General features: G+C 45.3%; 1 protein-coding gene across 8 annotated transcripts in view; it reads right to left on the minus strand.

The window, feature by feature from the left end:
- meis2a (Meis homeobox 2a) overlaps nt 1–14,804 on the minus strand; it is an 81,242-nt gene that overhangs the window by 26,149 nt on the left and 40,289 nt on the right. For all 8 annotated transcript variants that reach the window (XM_036592672.1, XM_036592671.1, XM_036592670.1 and 5 more), the window contains exon 9: nt 592–668. In XM_036592672.1, the coding sequence (XP_036448565.1) occupies nt 592–668 (77 nt within the window). The remainder of the gene's footprint in view (nt 1–591; nt 669–14,804) is intronic.

Consider the following 14,804-nt stretch of genomic DNA (forward strand, 5'->3'; position numbering starts at 1 on the left):
TGTACTGAACAAAATTAAGCCGCAGATAAAACCTGGGCTAGCATTTTGATAAGTAATTCCTGTATCATTTCTTTGCTTCTGTGATCATTTTATTTAATCCACCACCCCCAGTTATGTGCTAAGCCATCTACAAAGGCACTGCTGGCCAGGCCACCGGAGACTTAATCCACCATATAGCATGTGTAAAATGGGGAGGGTAGGGGAGCAGGCAAGCGCAGTGGCACTGCTAGTGATGGAGGATGGAGGAAGCAGGATGGTAGACCGGGGGCAGGGGAGGGGGCGTAAGATCTTCCCCTTTTCCTTAAATATATCAAAGTGAATAAATGTATATCAAACAGAGAGCAGTGACTTAGTGCTAAACACTTTCCTGATAAAGCGCTCACATCCTGCTAGCATCCACCCAGCGCTTTGCTAGCCAGAGAGGATGGGGTTCAGGAGGGGAACCGGGGGGGGGGGGCTGTAAATAAACACTTTTCACACTTTATGAGCATTAGCTGCTTTGGCTGGCAGGGAGAGGCAGATGAAGCCTTTCAAAAATGAAAGGCAGAGCTATGCTGGTGACAGAGATAGCGACATCAAGACTTGACTCACCAGTTGTTTACTTGTAAGATGGTGAGGCCTGTGTCTTGGGCTAGCTGCTTTTTCTGTTCTTCTGAAGGATACGGGTGCTGGAAAAGAGGCAAGAAAGAAAGATGTTAGCTGAATTTAGCCTGGCTTAGTCCTTAGACAGGCAAATGTAGACCTCATATTTGTCCTATGCTATCAGTTTTGGTGCTTTTGTGTCAAACATGCCCACATTTCTGCTGTCAGATCAAAACCTGGTACTTATTTTATTTTGATTTACACTATTTAATTTATTTTGTGAGAAAATGTCATGATGTGGAGCAATGGGAAAAGTCCAACGTTACTTGAAAAAAGATCTTGTTACATTACTAAAGTAAAGTATCCAAAGAATCCAAAGGTTTTGTTCTGACAGTTCTGACATGCGAGTATGGTATGTATAGCAGAACTCTACGTCAGTTACACTGACTGAATGGTGAGCATGTTTAGTCATGACCTCCACCCTACTCCAATACCCATGTACACTCACACACTTAAGCCTGTTAGGGGCAGTAAAACAAGTTTGTCAGTGCCAGTAACCCTGCCCCACCCCCCCTCAATAGATAAACACAAATCCACATGCCGCGCACCTACACATTTACAGTTACTGTTTTTTGCAACATGGCAATCTTTCTGCTCACCACATCCTCTGAGCCTAGCTGAATTCCCCTGCTGAATTAGACCCAGGGCTGAGTGAATAAGGACTGAATAAATCCTCCATTCCTTTGACTGCTACAACAGGGAAACATATGAAGCTGATTTCTCTCATCCCTGGTGTCTTTTCATCCGCAGCTGCTGAAGGCTAGCCAAAACGCTAAAAGAAGACATTTATCCAAAAGGTCTCCCATCGCCAAAAGTTCTACCTGAAACTGTAATTCCCCAGCCAGGGATGCAATGATACTATTTGTGTCAGCTTCAATATGCCAAACACGAGACGACAGAAATGACAGGCTTTGGATTCTTCTTCCTTATTCCTTCGCCTGTCTCTGCTGTGGAGCATGACAAAACAACGGAGATCTGTGGTGACAGATGTCTTTAAAAGCCAGATTAGGAATCAGCCCTCACACTAAAGGAACAAACACCAGGCTTCGCTTTTATTCACTCTTTCCACACAAGAACACAAACAGACACGCACGCTCACACATAATGCTCTCTCACACACACGCGTGCGGTATGTGGGTGTAAGTTACATTTTGATGTTGAATAATGGAAGGATAGGAATGAGTTTTGTTTACATTCATACCAGTGTCCTTCTAAAATGATTGTAAAGAATCTCAAACAATTTCTTGATCTTAGGAAAATCCACAAATTTCATTAATCTGCTTAGGTAAGCTACAGTTTAATAGGGCTTGAGAAATTAGCATATCTCTTCACTGTATGGCAGTGTTCATAAACCCTAATAACTACTGATATTGGTCTACATTAGCATTTACATAAACATTTATTCCAATGGGCATCATTTGTCATAAATGTTGCATTTGTCAAGCTGACATAATGTTTATGTCAAGTGACAGTGATTTTTTTCTGACATTAGCTTGCATCAATGTCAACCAGCTTGCTTTCTGGGGTGAAATGACAGACTTTGTAACTGTGTATGTCACAGTGACATAATGCTGATAATATCAGCAAATTTAGCATTTTGTGCCCTTAGGTAGAGTAAATTTCATTTTACCATTTAGAAGATTTAAGCTATGTCACAGCATCAGCATTATGCCACTGTGATATACACTAAGCTACAAAATCCTGTGTCATGTCACAGCCCAATATCAGGAAAAAATTGATGCACCTGACATATGTGTTATGTCAACTGAACATTAAAGTTGACAGAAGCAGCCTTTATGACAGGTGATGCATATTGGAGTAAGTCCTGTTTATGTAGGTATATTTCAGTTGCCATGAAAAAGTAACTGCCCAGCCAGGAAAATGACACATGACAAGCTTATCTAGGTTTCGGGTAGCCTTAACATTGCTGCCCTACAGTAAAGCGTTCCCAAAATTAGTCTATAACGGAGTCCTGAGGAAGGAAGAGTTCTGGTAAAGCTCTCTCATAGCTCCAGTTTAATTAAAGGTCGGAAAACAAGGGTATTTGAGGAATGCATACAATTAATAAGAAAACAACCCTGAGATTGAACAAAAAATGACTGGATGCCACAAAAGAAGGATTAATCAGTTTTTAATTGTGTTTTTAATATTTTAAAACTGTTAACAAAGAAAGATGATAATGCTTACATAAAAATACATTTTTTGATTGCTAGGTGCTGACATTTCTTTGGCAAAGGAGGCCAGCTTTTTTTCCCCTTGCACACATACGTGTGTTTGTATGAGAGTTTTGTTGTGTGTGTGTGTGTGTGTGTGTGTGTGTGTGTTTTCCCTTTCATCAGTGAACAACAGCGTATAACAGGAGACGACTGTCTGGGCTATCTGCTCTGTGTGCACTCGGCTGATTTAGCCTCCTCATATTAACAAGCAGCTAGGCCATGCTACAGCAGACGGGCAGTAAGGACACTGTGTTACGTCTGAAACGAGGAGAGAGAGGACAGCAGCAGATTGGAAGTGGGTCTCAGTCATTTACATTGCATTAAGGCTTCCTGGGCCACTAGGGCTCAGCGCGGGTCATCAATCGGCCCGTGGCAGGCTGTGTCGCGGCAGAGCTGGGTGATAAATACAGCGGCCGACGGCAGCCTCCTCCGCCCGCCACAAAATGAATGGTTTGAACAAACAAGAAAGATGTCTCATCAAGGAGAGTGGGGACATTAAAACCCCTAGCGAGAGGAAAAAAAGAAAAAGAAAGGAGGGGAAAAAAAAGCCCTGAGTAAGGAGATTTTGCCTGACCACAGAGACATGACACTAAAAAATCCTATTTCATTCAGTGGGACTCCATCGGCTCTGCTCTACACATTATAGTAAATGCAGGCTTGTTTCTTCCACCTCCCCCCCCCTCACCACCTCCTCTCCCACTCCCTCTCTCCATCCCTGTTTTATTACAGCGACTGTTGGCCACCCATAGTTTTCACTGATGCCTTCTGTAAGCACAGCTCTGAAATTGCAGCCGCACAAAATGGAGAGTGCAGTGTCGAGGAGGCAGAGTGATGAGGGCCGGAACGCACCAAGCACACCGTCCAAACTGGCCTGTCCACTGGTCCTTGCCCTGCTAGAGCCTTTTCTCTGCATTAGTGAAAAAGCAGTGGTCAAAGAGCAAAAACAAATGCAAGTCTTTCATAGCCATCTCCCTCAGTGGCCTCAAGAACATGCTTACTTAATGGCTGAAACACAAACTTGCCGCAGAAGATCAAAGAAATGATTGAAAATCTCCCCACTCGTTCCAAATCCAATCAATAGAGCGAATTACAAACTCCCAGACCAATATCCTGAGAAACTGATTGACCACAAAATGTAAAGAAGTGCAGTCTATAAATAATTAGGCAGAGAAATGAGCAGGTTATTTTATTGCAGAGGCTAGCGCTAGCCTCCGATCGAAACAACTCTGTTAATTATGCTGCGGCCTGTTAATGGCACTGGCGCTTCGCTATCCCCCCACCACTCTGTCCGTCTTTCTCTCTCTCTCTCTCTCTCTCTCTCTCTCTCTCTCTCACACACACACACTGTCTTTCTCACTCACTCTTTATGTAAAGGCCTCTTGGGACACTGGTGGATCATGTAGTATGTGGTCCACTACAAGTACATGTTTTTGTTTTTTTATCTCCCTAAGTGTATACCGTGTGTGTGTGTTTGTGTGTACACGTTCATGCATGTGTGTGAGTGAGTGTTTGCAGTCAATCGGCTAAATTACAGGGTGTGATGTGCTCTCTACTGCGGCTGAATGTAATGGCCCCTGTAGTGTCTGGCCTATGAGGCACAGACCACCCCCCACCCCACCCCCAACAACACCCCTACTCATATAGTACAATCCCCACAACACACACACACCCCTCCTGAAAGCTGTGGGCTGACCATGCTGCTGATGGATGACTTCATCAGTGGAGGGAGCAGGCAGCGGGTCAGGAAAAGGAATCCTGCAGTTAGCTCCATGCTAATGAAGCCGTGCAAAATACAGGCCTTTCCTCTACTATGCACACTGGCCTCAATACTGACCTGCACTTCTCGCTGTGCAATTCTACTGCCTTAGTCACCTTTAAATTACTATAGTTTTCACTCTTTAATGTCATTAAAAATAATCATTTATCTCTTCAGCAGGCGGCTGTAATATCACAGCTTGCTTATGACGCAGACTTTGAGTTGATTGTGATCGTATTTGTTTCTTTAATCAAACTGACAATAGGATAATAATAATAATATGGGCTAAATAAAAATCACTCAGATTTGAGAATGACATTTTAATATCTATGCATAAAACAGAAGAAAGATTGGCACATTTTAAATATAGATAGACTTATGTTGTTAATAATGTCACTGCAATTGTGTTCTCTATGAAAATGATATTCAGATTAACTGAAGGTTGGCATTTCGTATTGATAAGAATGATTAGAATGTGACAAAATACTTATTTTAATATTGGCATTCATGAATAATAATAATATTAGTATATTTATTGCTAATCGTATGATATTGTAAACAGTATATTGGGCTTAGTTTTTGAATTTGGATTTCAGTTTTGTTCAAATAGAATAAGAAACTGTGCAAAACGTGCATTTACAGCTCAGCAAGTGCATGTCATTAAAGTGCCGTGCAGACACAGGAGTATGACATCTTTGTTTACTAAATAAAATGTAAAAGAGTGTATTGTTTAAACAAAAAGGCAGGCAATGTAAACTCCCTGTCTTCTGTGTGTGTGTTGCAGGTTAAAGGGGGGTTAGTGTTTTGTGTTTGTTTTATTTTCTTTTGGACTAAGCTGCTTCCTGACAACAGGGAGAAAACGGGCAGGAATGCAACATGACTCAATGAGTCAGACTCCCAGCTGAACCACCACAGCCAGCCCCTTACACACACACAAACACACCCCTCTGTGTTATGGTATGCTATAAGCCATCTCATACAATACTGTGCAAAAGTCAGAGACCACCCTTCATTTAATTAATTTCCAGCCAAAAGAGTCATTAAGTACTCATTCATTAAGTTATTCATTTTTCAATGTTAAGAAAAAAGCAGAAAAGTATATATTTTACAGAACATTACATGAAAGCCTCAACAACTAGATCTGATCGCAGTTTTTTTTTAGAAAGTCCACCCTTTTCCTATATTACTTCCACTCTTTTCGGAAGACTTGCTTTCAATTTTTCTAAGAAATCTGCAGAGATATTTCTCCAAACCTCCAAAGTTCAGTCTTGGAAGCTGGTTGCACACATTCAATGATGTTGAGGTCTGGACTCTGGAGTAGGCAGTCCATTATTCTGAAAACACCAACAGCTTCTTTGTTTGATTAGTACATTTTCTTCCTTTTTTGTCTATTTTCTTTAATCATTAATCTTGATAGCTGCACATCCTTTCAGACCCATAGTGTTGAGTTGTCTTCTTACAGTGGAAAGATGGACAGAAACTTCTGTTGATGTTTTCAAATCTGGAGAAGGTGTGGAGCTTGATTTTCTCCTATCTTTTCAAAGATGAAAGCTTTAAGAACTGCTCCTCTGATGGTGACAGTTTTAGTGGTCTACCTGGTCTTGCACAGTTGGCAGGAGCCCAGTTTTCTCTGTCTTTTAACTTTTGAACTCCAGTTTTGTAAATCATGTTTTCCAGTTATTCTCATTTGACTTTCCCTTTCATATGCAAGTGGATTATCTTATATCTAATCTCCTCAGAAATACGTTCTGAGAGGTGAGTAACTTGTACTTGACCATTTTGACTGGAAATTAAATAAAGTAAGGGTGGCCTCTGGCTCTTGCATGGTATTTTACATGACCCCTAAAGCTCGAAGAGTGCACTCCAGAAGTTGTATCATTGTTCTTCATTTTCTCACGCACACACAGACCCACACTTCGACAGATAGCACTCCTCTGGGCTTTTGCGTTTTGATGGACTGCAGAGCCACAATTACAGTGGCAGATGCATCATGCAGGGCTGCTGCACTTGTTTCTTTAGAAGTAAAACAGTTATCATTTCTGCAGCTTCAAAGGGGCCGCCTGGGCTCCAACAGCCATACGGTGGTGGTAGACAGTCTCTCTCTCTCTATCTCTCTCTCTCTCTCTCTCTCTCTTTCTTTTGCTTCTCTGCCGGAGTTTGTAGCTGTGCCCCTTCAACAATTGCTGGCTGGGCTCCTGCCCTGCACTGCTGGCTCTGTGCCAGGCCCCTGTTTGCTCTACACCATTAATTTATGTTCGCTGGAGATGGTGCAAGGTTCTAGAGCAACTTTGACTATCAATTCACTTGCCAGGCAAATTGTTGCCCAGCAAAAGGAACGAATGGCATAGCAAGAGGGGAGGGGCAGTTGGTGTTGGAGGGGTGAGCAGCCCCCTGAGGACACCCTAGAACAAGACTGCTGAGGGCAAACATGCATTAGGGCTAAAAAGCAATCACTCCTGCACTCCCTCCAAAGGCTGTCTGAGAGCAACAAACACATATGCATTGAAAACCAACCAGAGCACCCCACTGAAGAGTGGCAGAGAGCTACAGGAATGTTTACTCTTTAACTCGTGTTCATTGCAGGGCCTGCCCTCAAATCCACAGATATTAACTGAGCTTTGCTTCCTCCACTGTGGTATTGATTTTCCACTAAAGAAAGTGAAAATTAACATGACTTATTACTTAGAGTATACCTTCGTCAGCCAGTCACAAACCCAGCATCTGACTGGGTCTTAGCATGTGCACAGCCTAATCCACACTGAGGACACAAGATGCAGAGGGGGTGTTGGTGGGTGACAGTGGGGGCGAGGGAAGACCTTGTGACTTGGGGACAAAAGGCCGTCTTTATTTCTCTCACAGTAAACCTGTGCTTGGCTGTGGCCTGCAGCCATAGTGATGAGGCTGTTTAATCATCAGATCAAGTTCATGGCTTCTCTTTCCACCGTGGCCGGCCAGCTCTTTCAAGGGGAGCAATCTGATCTGCATGTCCTTGCAGGGGAGAAAGGGGGAAGAGGAGGAGGAGAGGATGAATCTCAATCTCATCCACTCAGCCCACTGGCTATCCACTGTACATTCAGCCCAAATCTGAGCACAACCAGCCCTCATCTCACTCTTGCACTCCTAGAGTTTCTGTTCTCTCCCAGACTGGTCCTACAGGGCAGGAATTCAACCTGGTTTATCAGAGCAGGTGCTTCACTTTGTTGTGGTAACCGGTTACTCGTGTTGCCTTATTGTCGACACGCATGCACAGCAAGACTCAATTTCAGAAACCACTAACAATGGGCTTATCAGAGGCTTTCATTGATATCTTCGCTTGCGAATCCTTTTGAACTGGGGCTCACTGTTTATGGGCCAGTAAGGGGATGGTGGCTGAGGGCTGCCCATTGTTGGAGGCTGTGGTCAAACCCAGGCCAGGTGTGTAAAAGTGAAAGGGAAAGGCCCACGGCTGGGTCATGAGGGATGGCGAAGCTCAGCCACTTGTCACTATTGCCTGTCATAAAGTGATCTGACTGCTCATGCATGAAGGCAAATTGGGCCAGTCTACTAGATAAACATCAACAACAATTTAATGGCTTGTGAAGCACACATTGCGAAGTGGTGCCTCTGCAGCCAGGCAAAAAAAAATGACTAGGCCTCAGCAGAGGCCACAGAGTCTGCAAAGAACAATCCTTTTGCCAAAAGAAATTAACTGACTACAGTTCAGTGTACAGGTAAATGTGTTACCTGCTGTGCATTACTGTACTGTCACTTCTGAGAGTGCCCTTAGGCCAGCTGCAGGGTCATCAGCTGGTAACCAGCTATCATTGATGTTTTATCAGTCTGAACCCAGAAATTGTCCTGGTAATAGGCCAGTGGCATGGATGATTCCCTGCAACCCCCTGCAGCTGGCCTCAGGATCCATACCTTCAAGGTATTAACCTTTCTTATTACCACAACAAATATCTTAATTTCTGTGAGGTATGTTTCACACACCACATATTCTAAGAACATCACTACTTTTTCTCTCATATATGCACACAAACTTACTTTGAGCAGTATCTCCTGTTCTGTTTTACCCGATTATGTAATGACTTGATCAGTCTGGATGGCATCAATGAGCAACAGATTCATGGCCCAGGCTTTAGGCCATTAGACATCTAACTACCTCTGGCCTACTGCTTCCGTACGTTCAACACGCCCCATCCCCCAATTCCCAGACCCTGGGGGATCCAACTCTTTTGTATCATTCTTTAATATATTTTGTCTGCATGAGAGCAAGGAGAGGGGGGGCGCCTGAAAAGAACTGGAATCTCATAAATGAGGTGACATAGATGGCCAAAAACAACAGCATCACCATACTTACAGGCAGCAGACTACTTCATACTCCACCTTCTTCTGAGCCTTCTGTCTGAGGGGGTTTTAGTACTGTGCAGCCAGTCTAGAGCTTCACTCTGCATTGTGACGCTGATTTACTTTTGGGCTGAAACTGAAGTAGGGTCTGATCTAAGACTATAGTAAAGGCTTATCTATTGAAAGAAAAAACGCAGTGTATTGACTCTACAAAGCACACTTCTAGAAGTGGCACTTGGCAATTCTCTCCTCCCTGAAGTACTAACTTAATGAGCAGGAGGAGTATTTACATAGACAAACAGATCTCTTTTTTCTGTGTCAGAGATTTGCATAAGGAGATTAAGTTAAAATAGCTGAACTTAGCATATTTTCCCTGTAACAGCAAAAGGACAAACAAGAAACATCAAGGCAAGTCCATAATGTCAAAAATAAGTGAGCAAATCTCTGATGTCGAACTCGTTTTAAGGTCAAAACTCTCAGCAGAGTGAGCCCAACATTTAGCCATTAGCTGGGAATGTGCCACAGCCTGCAAACAGCTGCAGGGGCCACTTCCTGTAGGTTAATGATGCTAAAAGTGTAGAAGTCAAGCATGGCGTCCATTTAGCCAGCTCGGAGAGAGGACTAAACAACGTCTCTGCAGAGAGGCCAAACTCCCTGCCCCCACTCCATCTCACACTCTCAACCACTCTCTCATCCTTGTGAAAGCACAGACACTTGAGCCAACAGAAGCAGAAAAAGAATAACTACACTTAGCCAAAGGCTTCTCTGTTAGAATTTGCAGAAAAACTTTGTGACGACAGAGGGAGCTGAGCCAAACCTCAATCTATCAGCAGTTCATACCTGTTGTATGTGTTGCTTTTGGGATTGCCGCGTGGGCCTTTCAGAAATGCACACCTTCCGTGAAGCAGTGTTATCTTTGTGTAAGAATCAAGAACTCCCATCATTCCTAAGCATTCAGGCGGTGTATTTGCTGTGAATTGACAAGCACCCTGGGGACCTCTCCAATCTTGATGTTCCAGAGTAAAGATGGAAGAAGAGTTTAAATGGTTCTAAGAGGCGCAGGGCAGAGAGAGGAGAGGAGTGGTGGGATTTAAGCAGTGCCATGCTGGCCTCCTTTAAGTGCATTCCTGTGGCCCCCTTACCCTGTTGTGCTCTTCTGTTCAATCCTGCCCCTAGGCCTGTTGACCCATGACCTGGCCGGTTGGCTTGGCTAAAGGCTCCTCGTTTGTTACTGGCTTTATCCACTGACAAAGCAGGCAGGAAGCTGGCAACTACCCAACAGCCCCATGGGAGGATGACCATCAGCTTGCTCAGCTTACCGCTTATTAGAGGAAGGGAGGGGAGGAGAGAGGAGGGGGTTGTTGCGGGGGCTGAATCAGAAACGTGGCTGACCTTTTTTCATGCCGACAGTTTTCCTAACTAATGAAATGCAAAAAGGCCTGGAAGCCACAAACGTCCCGATCTCCTACTAACCTGATCAGCAACGCATGTTAGCGCCTAACAGGCAGCAGTCCAGAGAGCCCACCCATGGGACCTGACAGAGAGTCTGACTCTCATCTGAGCACTGTTCCACAAAGCACACTGAAATATTATATCTCTCGCTCACACACATACACATTCTCCATAAAAATCCACCTTCTTTAATGCCTCTTTTATATCTCCATGCCCTCTAATAAAGTTGATGAACATTTGAGCCTTATATCTAACAGTGCATTTTCCACAACTGCAGAAACTGCAGCCTACCTCCTCCATCCACCACCCCCTCCCCCTTGCCGTACCTCATAGTGGGGCATCAAAGAGAGCTCCAGTAATCCAAACACAGCCACTACTCTCAAAGCTCATGCGCTGTCTTAGAGGGGGAGATAAAGGGGGATTTGGGGATCCACTAAGAGCTTTTTGGACTGACCCAAGCCACAAACAGGAGGGCAGGAGCTGAAGCTCAGTGCTTCTCCCACAGCCAAGGCGAACAGACTTGAGAGAGTGAAGCTCTGTTGGACTCCAGCAGGACAGGAATACAGGGGAAGGCCATTTACCTCTAGGACTAAAATGCACTCTGATGGCTCCCTGTCTTGGAAGCTGTTGACAAGCGTCTGTGTTCATTTCAACAACTCATTGAGCTGCCCCCACCACCAGTGCAGCCCCCTTCCCTTCTCAGGAATGTAATACAACCGCTCGCTGAGGTAACCCAAGCCCCTCCCCTGTCGCATCATTTGCAAGAAGACTGATGCAAGGTGTAAGACAGCTGTTGTTCACCCACTCCCTCACCCAGCCCTTGCCCCCACCCAACAACTGTGCAATAATTCATGATGCAATCGAGCTAAGGAGAGTACAGTAGACTTTGACCATTGGGAATTGAACAGCATGCTTCTATAATGAAGACCTTGAATATGAAAGTACCTCAGTAATGGCTGCACCAATGACAGGGCAGCTCTACTGAATGAGATCCAGAGCACAAGTCATTACCACATGCTAAAACCAAATGAAGCCTGAAGATTCAAAATAAGACTACCTGGCAAGGCAAGAATTACTATTTCCCCATCAGATTTACAATACCACACTTCACCTTTACCTCCATATTTCAGACTCTCTCAATGGCCGGGGCTGGGAGGCCCGTCCAGTCTGTTGATTGACATGAATGTCTCAGGAAGTCATTTTCCTGCAAAAAAAAACCCAGTGCCTTTCACCAGAGACACAACAGAGGGAAACTTTAACTCTGCCTTCTGACCGGCTCTGCCTGAAATTGAGGTCTCCACTATACACAGACAGAGGACAATGGGTCCAGTCACCCCATGGGCAAACCAGAATGTGGAGGGGGCAGTGCCAAGAAACCCAGGATTTGCCATTTTGTGGTTAGAGACATGCAGTGGACATCTTGAAGTGGCTTTGCAGATCACCCTAATTCTGGGAGCCTGAGATGGTTCTCCATGATTCCATTACTGTCAGTGGTTACCACATCTATTATAGCAATTACAACCCAGTTCTAACACTAGGAATGCTACGGGGAGGAATTGTTAACATCTGCAAAGCTTGTTCCATGTGTCAGGGGTTGTCTTTGCTTAAACACACATCTTTTCCAGTCACAGCACATTTCTTCAACATCACACTCCACATTTATTTACTTAATTCCACTCAAACTGTGCCTTAAAGAGATCCTTCTCTGTTTGAGTCCAAATAACTTAAAATGATGCGTGAAGGCTTGCCTTCCTTTTCTCCATAGGCTTCATTACTTTTTAATATCTGTGCAGGAAGAGGGAAAAATGGCGTGGAGATAATCAATGGTATAGAAGCAGTAGGCCATTAATCTCCCAATGGATTCCATTCTAATACACACTTGCACGGGCAAACAGGGGCTCTGGTGAACGCATGTGTCTGCCTGGATGGGTCACTTAATGAAACAGCAAGCTTGTCTTCTCTGAGGAGTTTCTCCTCAGTAAAAAATGAGTCCCCCCATATTTTCTGCGCATCACTGGGGCAAAGGAAGAGATGGCAACGAGACACTGAATTCAGGAGAGACTCAGATCTGCCCCATGTGAGCAAGCAGCACAATGAAAGCAGCAGGCAGGAAATGGTGGGAGCAGTAGAGCAAGTCCCTATGGAGATTTTATCTAGGATCCTTAATGTGAACAAGAGTTCAGCTGATCTGGGAATAGGACACAAAGACGGGGCAGGGAGGGAAAGGTGACCTGCAGCACTGAACCAAGGTAGAGGGACAGATAGGGGCATTTGGGGGGAGGGCAGAGAAAGAGGGGGGAAAGGGAAAGTGGGGTTAGAGGAGGAGAGAGATGGAGGATATGAGAGACAGGATATAAGGGAGTGAGAGGGAGAGACAGAGATACAGAGAGAGAAGGAAAAGCCACCTGGGTCTGTTGTGGAGTAGGGGAGGTGTGTTTTCAGAGAGAGGGTTGTACGTGGTGACCTTCGGTCAGGGTGTGCTGTAACTGGAGCTAACTGCTGGTTCTCTGAGACCTCCTCTCAATGTGCTAAACAGCCACCTGAAGACAGGATTAGCCATTGTGACCCATCCACAAAGGTAACAGAGATCCACCTGTGTGGAGCGACTGCTCATAGCACTGAAATGCACACTGCTACACCACAGGCACAAGGCATAGGCATGCCAGTGATGATGAGCAGAGATGGAGGGGTGGGAAAGAGGAGGAAAAGAGCAGGGGGAGACAGCCCCGAGTGGTCTGGAGAAGCTGGTGGGCGGCCTGGCAACCACAAACAGAAGGACAACAAGCAGATGATTGTAGGCATAAGCCAGGGTGAAGTTCGATATGTTTTTCATGTAGGGAGGGTAGCTGGGGGGTGAGAGAGACAATGTAGCGTGCCTAAGAGGATTGCAGGCAGGGATAGAGCACGCTGGAGCCCTGAGGTGGCAGAGATTTGTGCCTGCATGGAAATCCACTGCTGTCACCGTGTGTATGATTCACCCCTGCCAGTGAGCTCTGCTGTGACGAATGAGCTGCACTTCATTTGCTGGTGATTATGCGGGTTGCTGGCCCTCTAAACCCCTTTGAACTTGTAATTGCTGCTGGTTTTAAATAATGAACATTAAGGGGGATTCAGAAAAGTGTGGATAATTACAGGTTTCCCCCCCCCCTTTTCTTGTGCTTCTTGGAAGAAGAGGAGGAAGAGGAGGAGAAGCAGGGAGGTGGTTCTGGCTGCTGAAGCTTGCCGTGTCGCGCCAGGCCTCTTTATCTAAATCATTATAGCAGCTTGGTTTGTGAGCTTTAGAAGGAGCTTTTTGTGAACCACGGCAGCCCTGGGGATATAGGGACTAGTGCGCAACGATCAATATTCACACAGATTCACATCTGGAGCCAAAGCCTGCTCCAGTTAGATTTGGATTTATTCTATTTGGTTCCCTTTTTCTTGCACCCTGTGACTATTTTTGATATAGGACACCCTATCAGATGTTCTCATCTGTGTAGCCATACATGCTCACATAGATTACAGCCACCAGGCACTTGCAGAGAGCAGACCAGATGAGGACTAGGTTCCAAAATGTCACGTGGTACCTTGAAAATAGTGTTGTGGTACAGGAGGTGGGGGTAAGGGAAGGTTTCAGCATGCTTGTGTCTTAGCTGCAGGCATGGAAACCACAACAAATTGGGCCACTTTATTGTTGCCTTTGATATGCACTTAAAGATCTGAAATTATATTCCATAGCAAGAGTGCTTTAGCGTCATCATCAGATGACAAAGACAGAGAGAGGTAAAGCTCAGGGGAGAATTAGATGAGTGGGTCCCCACAGTGAAGAGCTTCAGCACTGCAATAAGAAGAAGCCAAAACAAAAGCGGCAAAGAAGGGGGAGAAAAATCACACAACAAAATGGCAGCAGTGGGAGTCAGTCAGAGCCTGGGTCCCATGACAAACCAAACAGAGAAACAGAGCCTGTTTTTGATTTCTGCACTGTGCCCCCCCCTCTACCCCCCCCCCCACACACACACACACACATACACACACTCCTTCTCACCACCACCCCCCTTTTGCCTGGTTTGCTACTTCCATGTTTGTGCTGTTTCTTTTCCCCCCGCATTTCCCCTCTCCTGGTGTGAGCTGAATATCAAAGGGGCTGGGCTGTGTGGAGGCCTGCAGCACATAAGGCCATCTCCCAGGGCCACTCCTCAGATCCAGAGCCACCACACTGATTAATGTACTGGCCTGACCATGGCCTGCCGGGGTCCAGCCCCACTAACCCCTCTGGCACTGCGCGGGGGGACGGAGAGGAGAGGGAGGTCTAGAGGAGAGGAAAAGGAGGGGCAGGCAGCACAGGAGAGAGGGTGAGACGGACAGACACTAAACCGCACCATGCTCCACATTCAGCCATGAGGGGGGAATCCACACAAAAACGTCAGGGC

Source organism: Colossoma macropomum, unplaced genomic scaffold (genome assembly GCF_904425465.1).
Source record: "Colossoma macropomum unplaced genomic scaffold, Colossoma_macropomum, whole genome shotgun sequence".
In the NCBI taxonomy this organism is placed as follows: domain Eukaryota; kingdom Metazoa; phylum Chordata; class Actinopteri; order Characiformes; family Serrasalmidae; genus Colossoma; species Colossoma macropomum.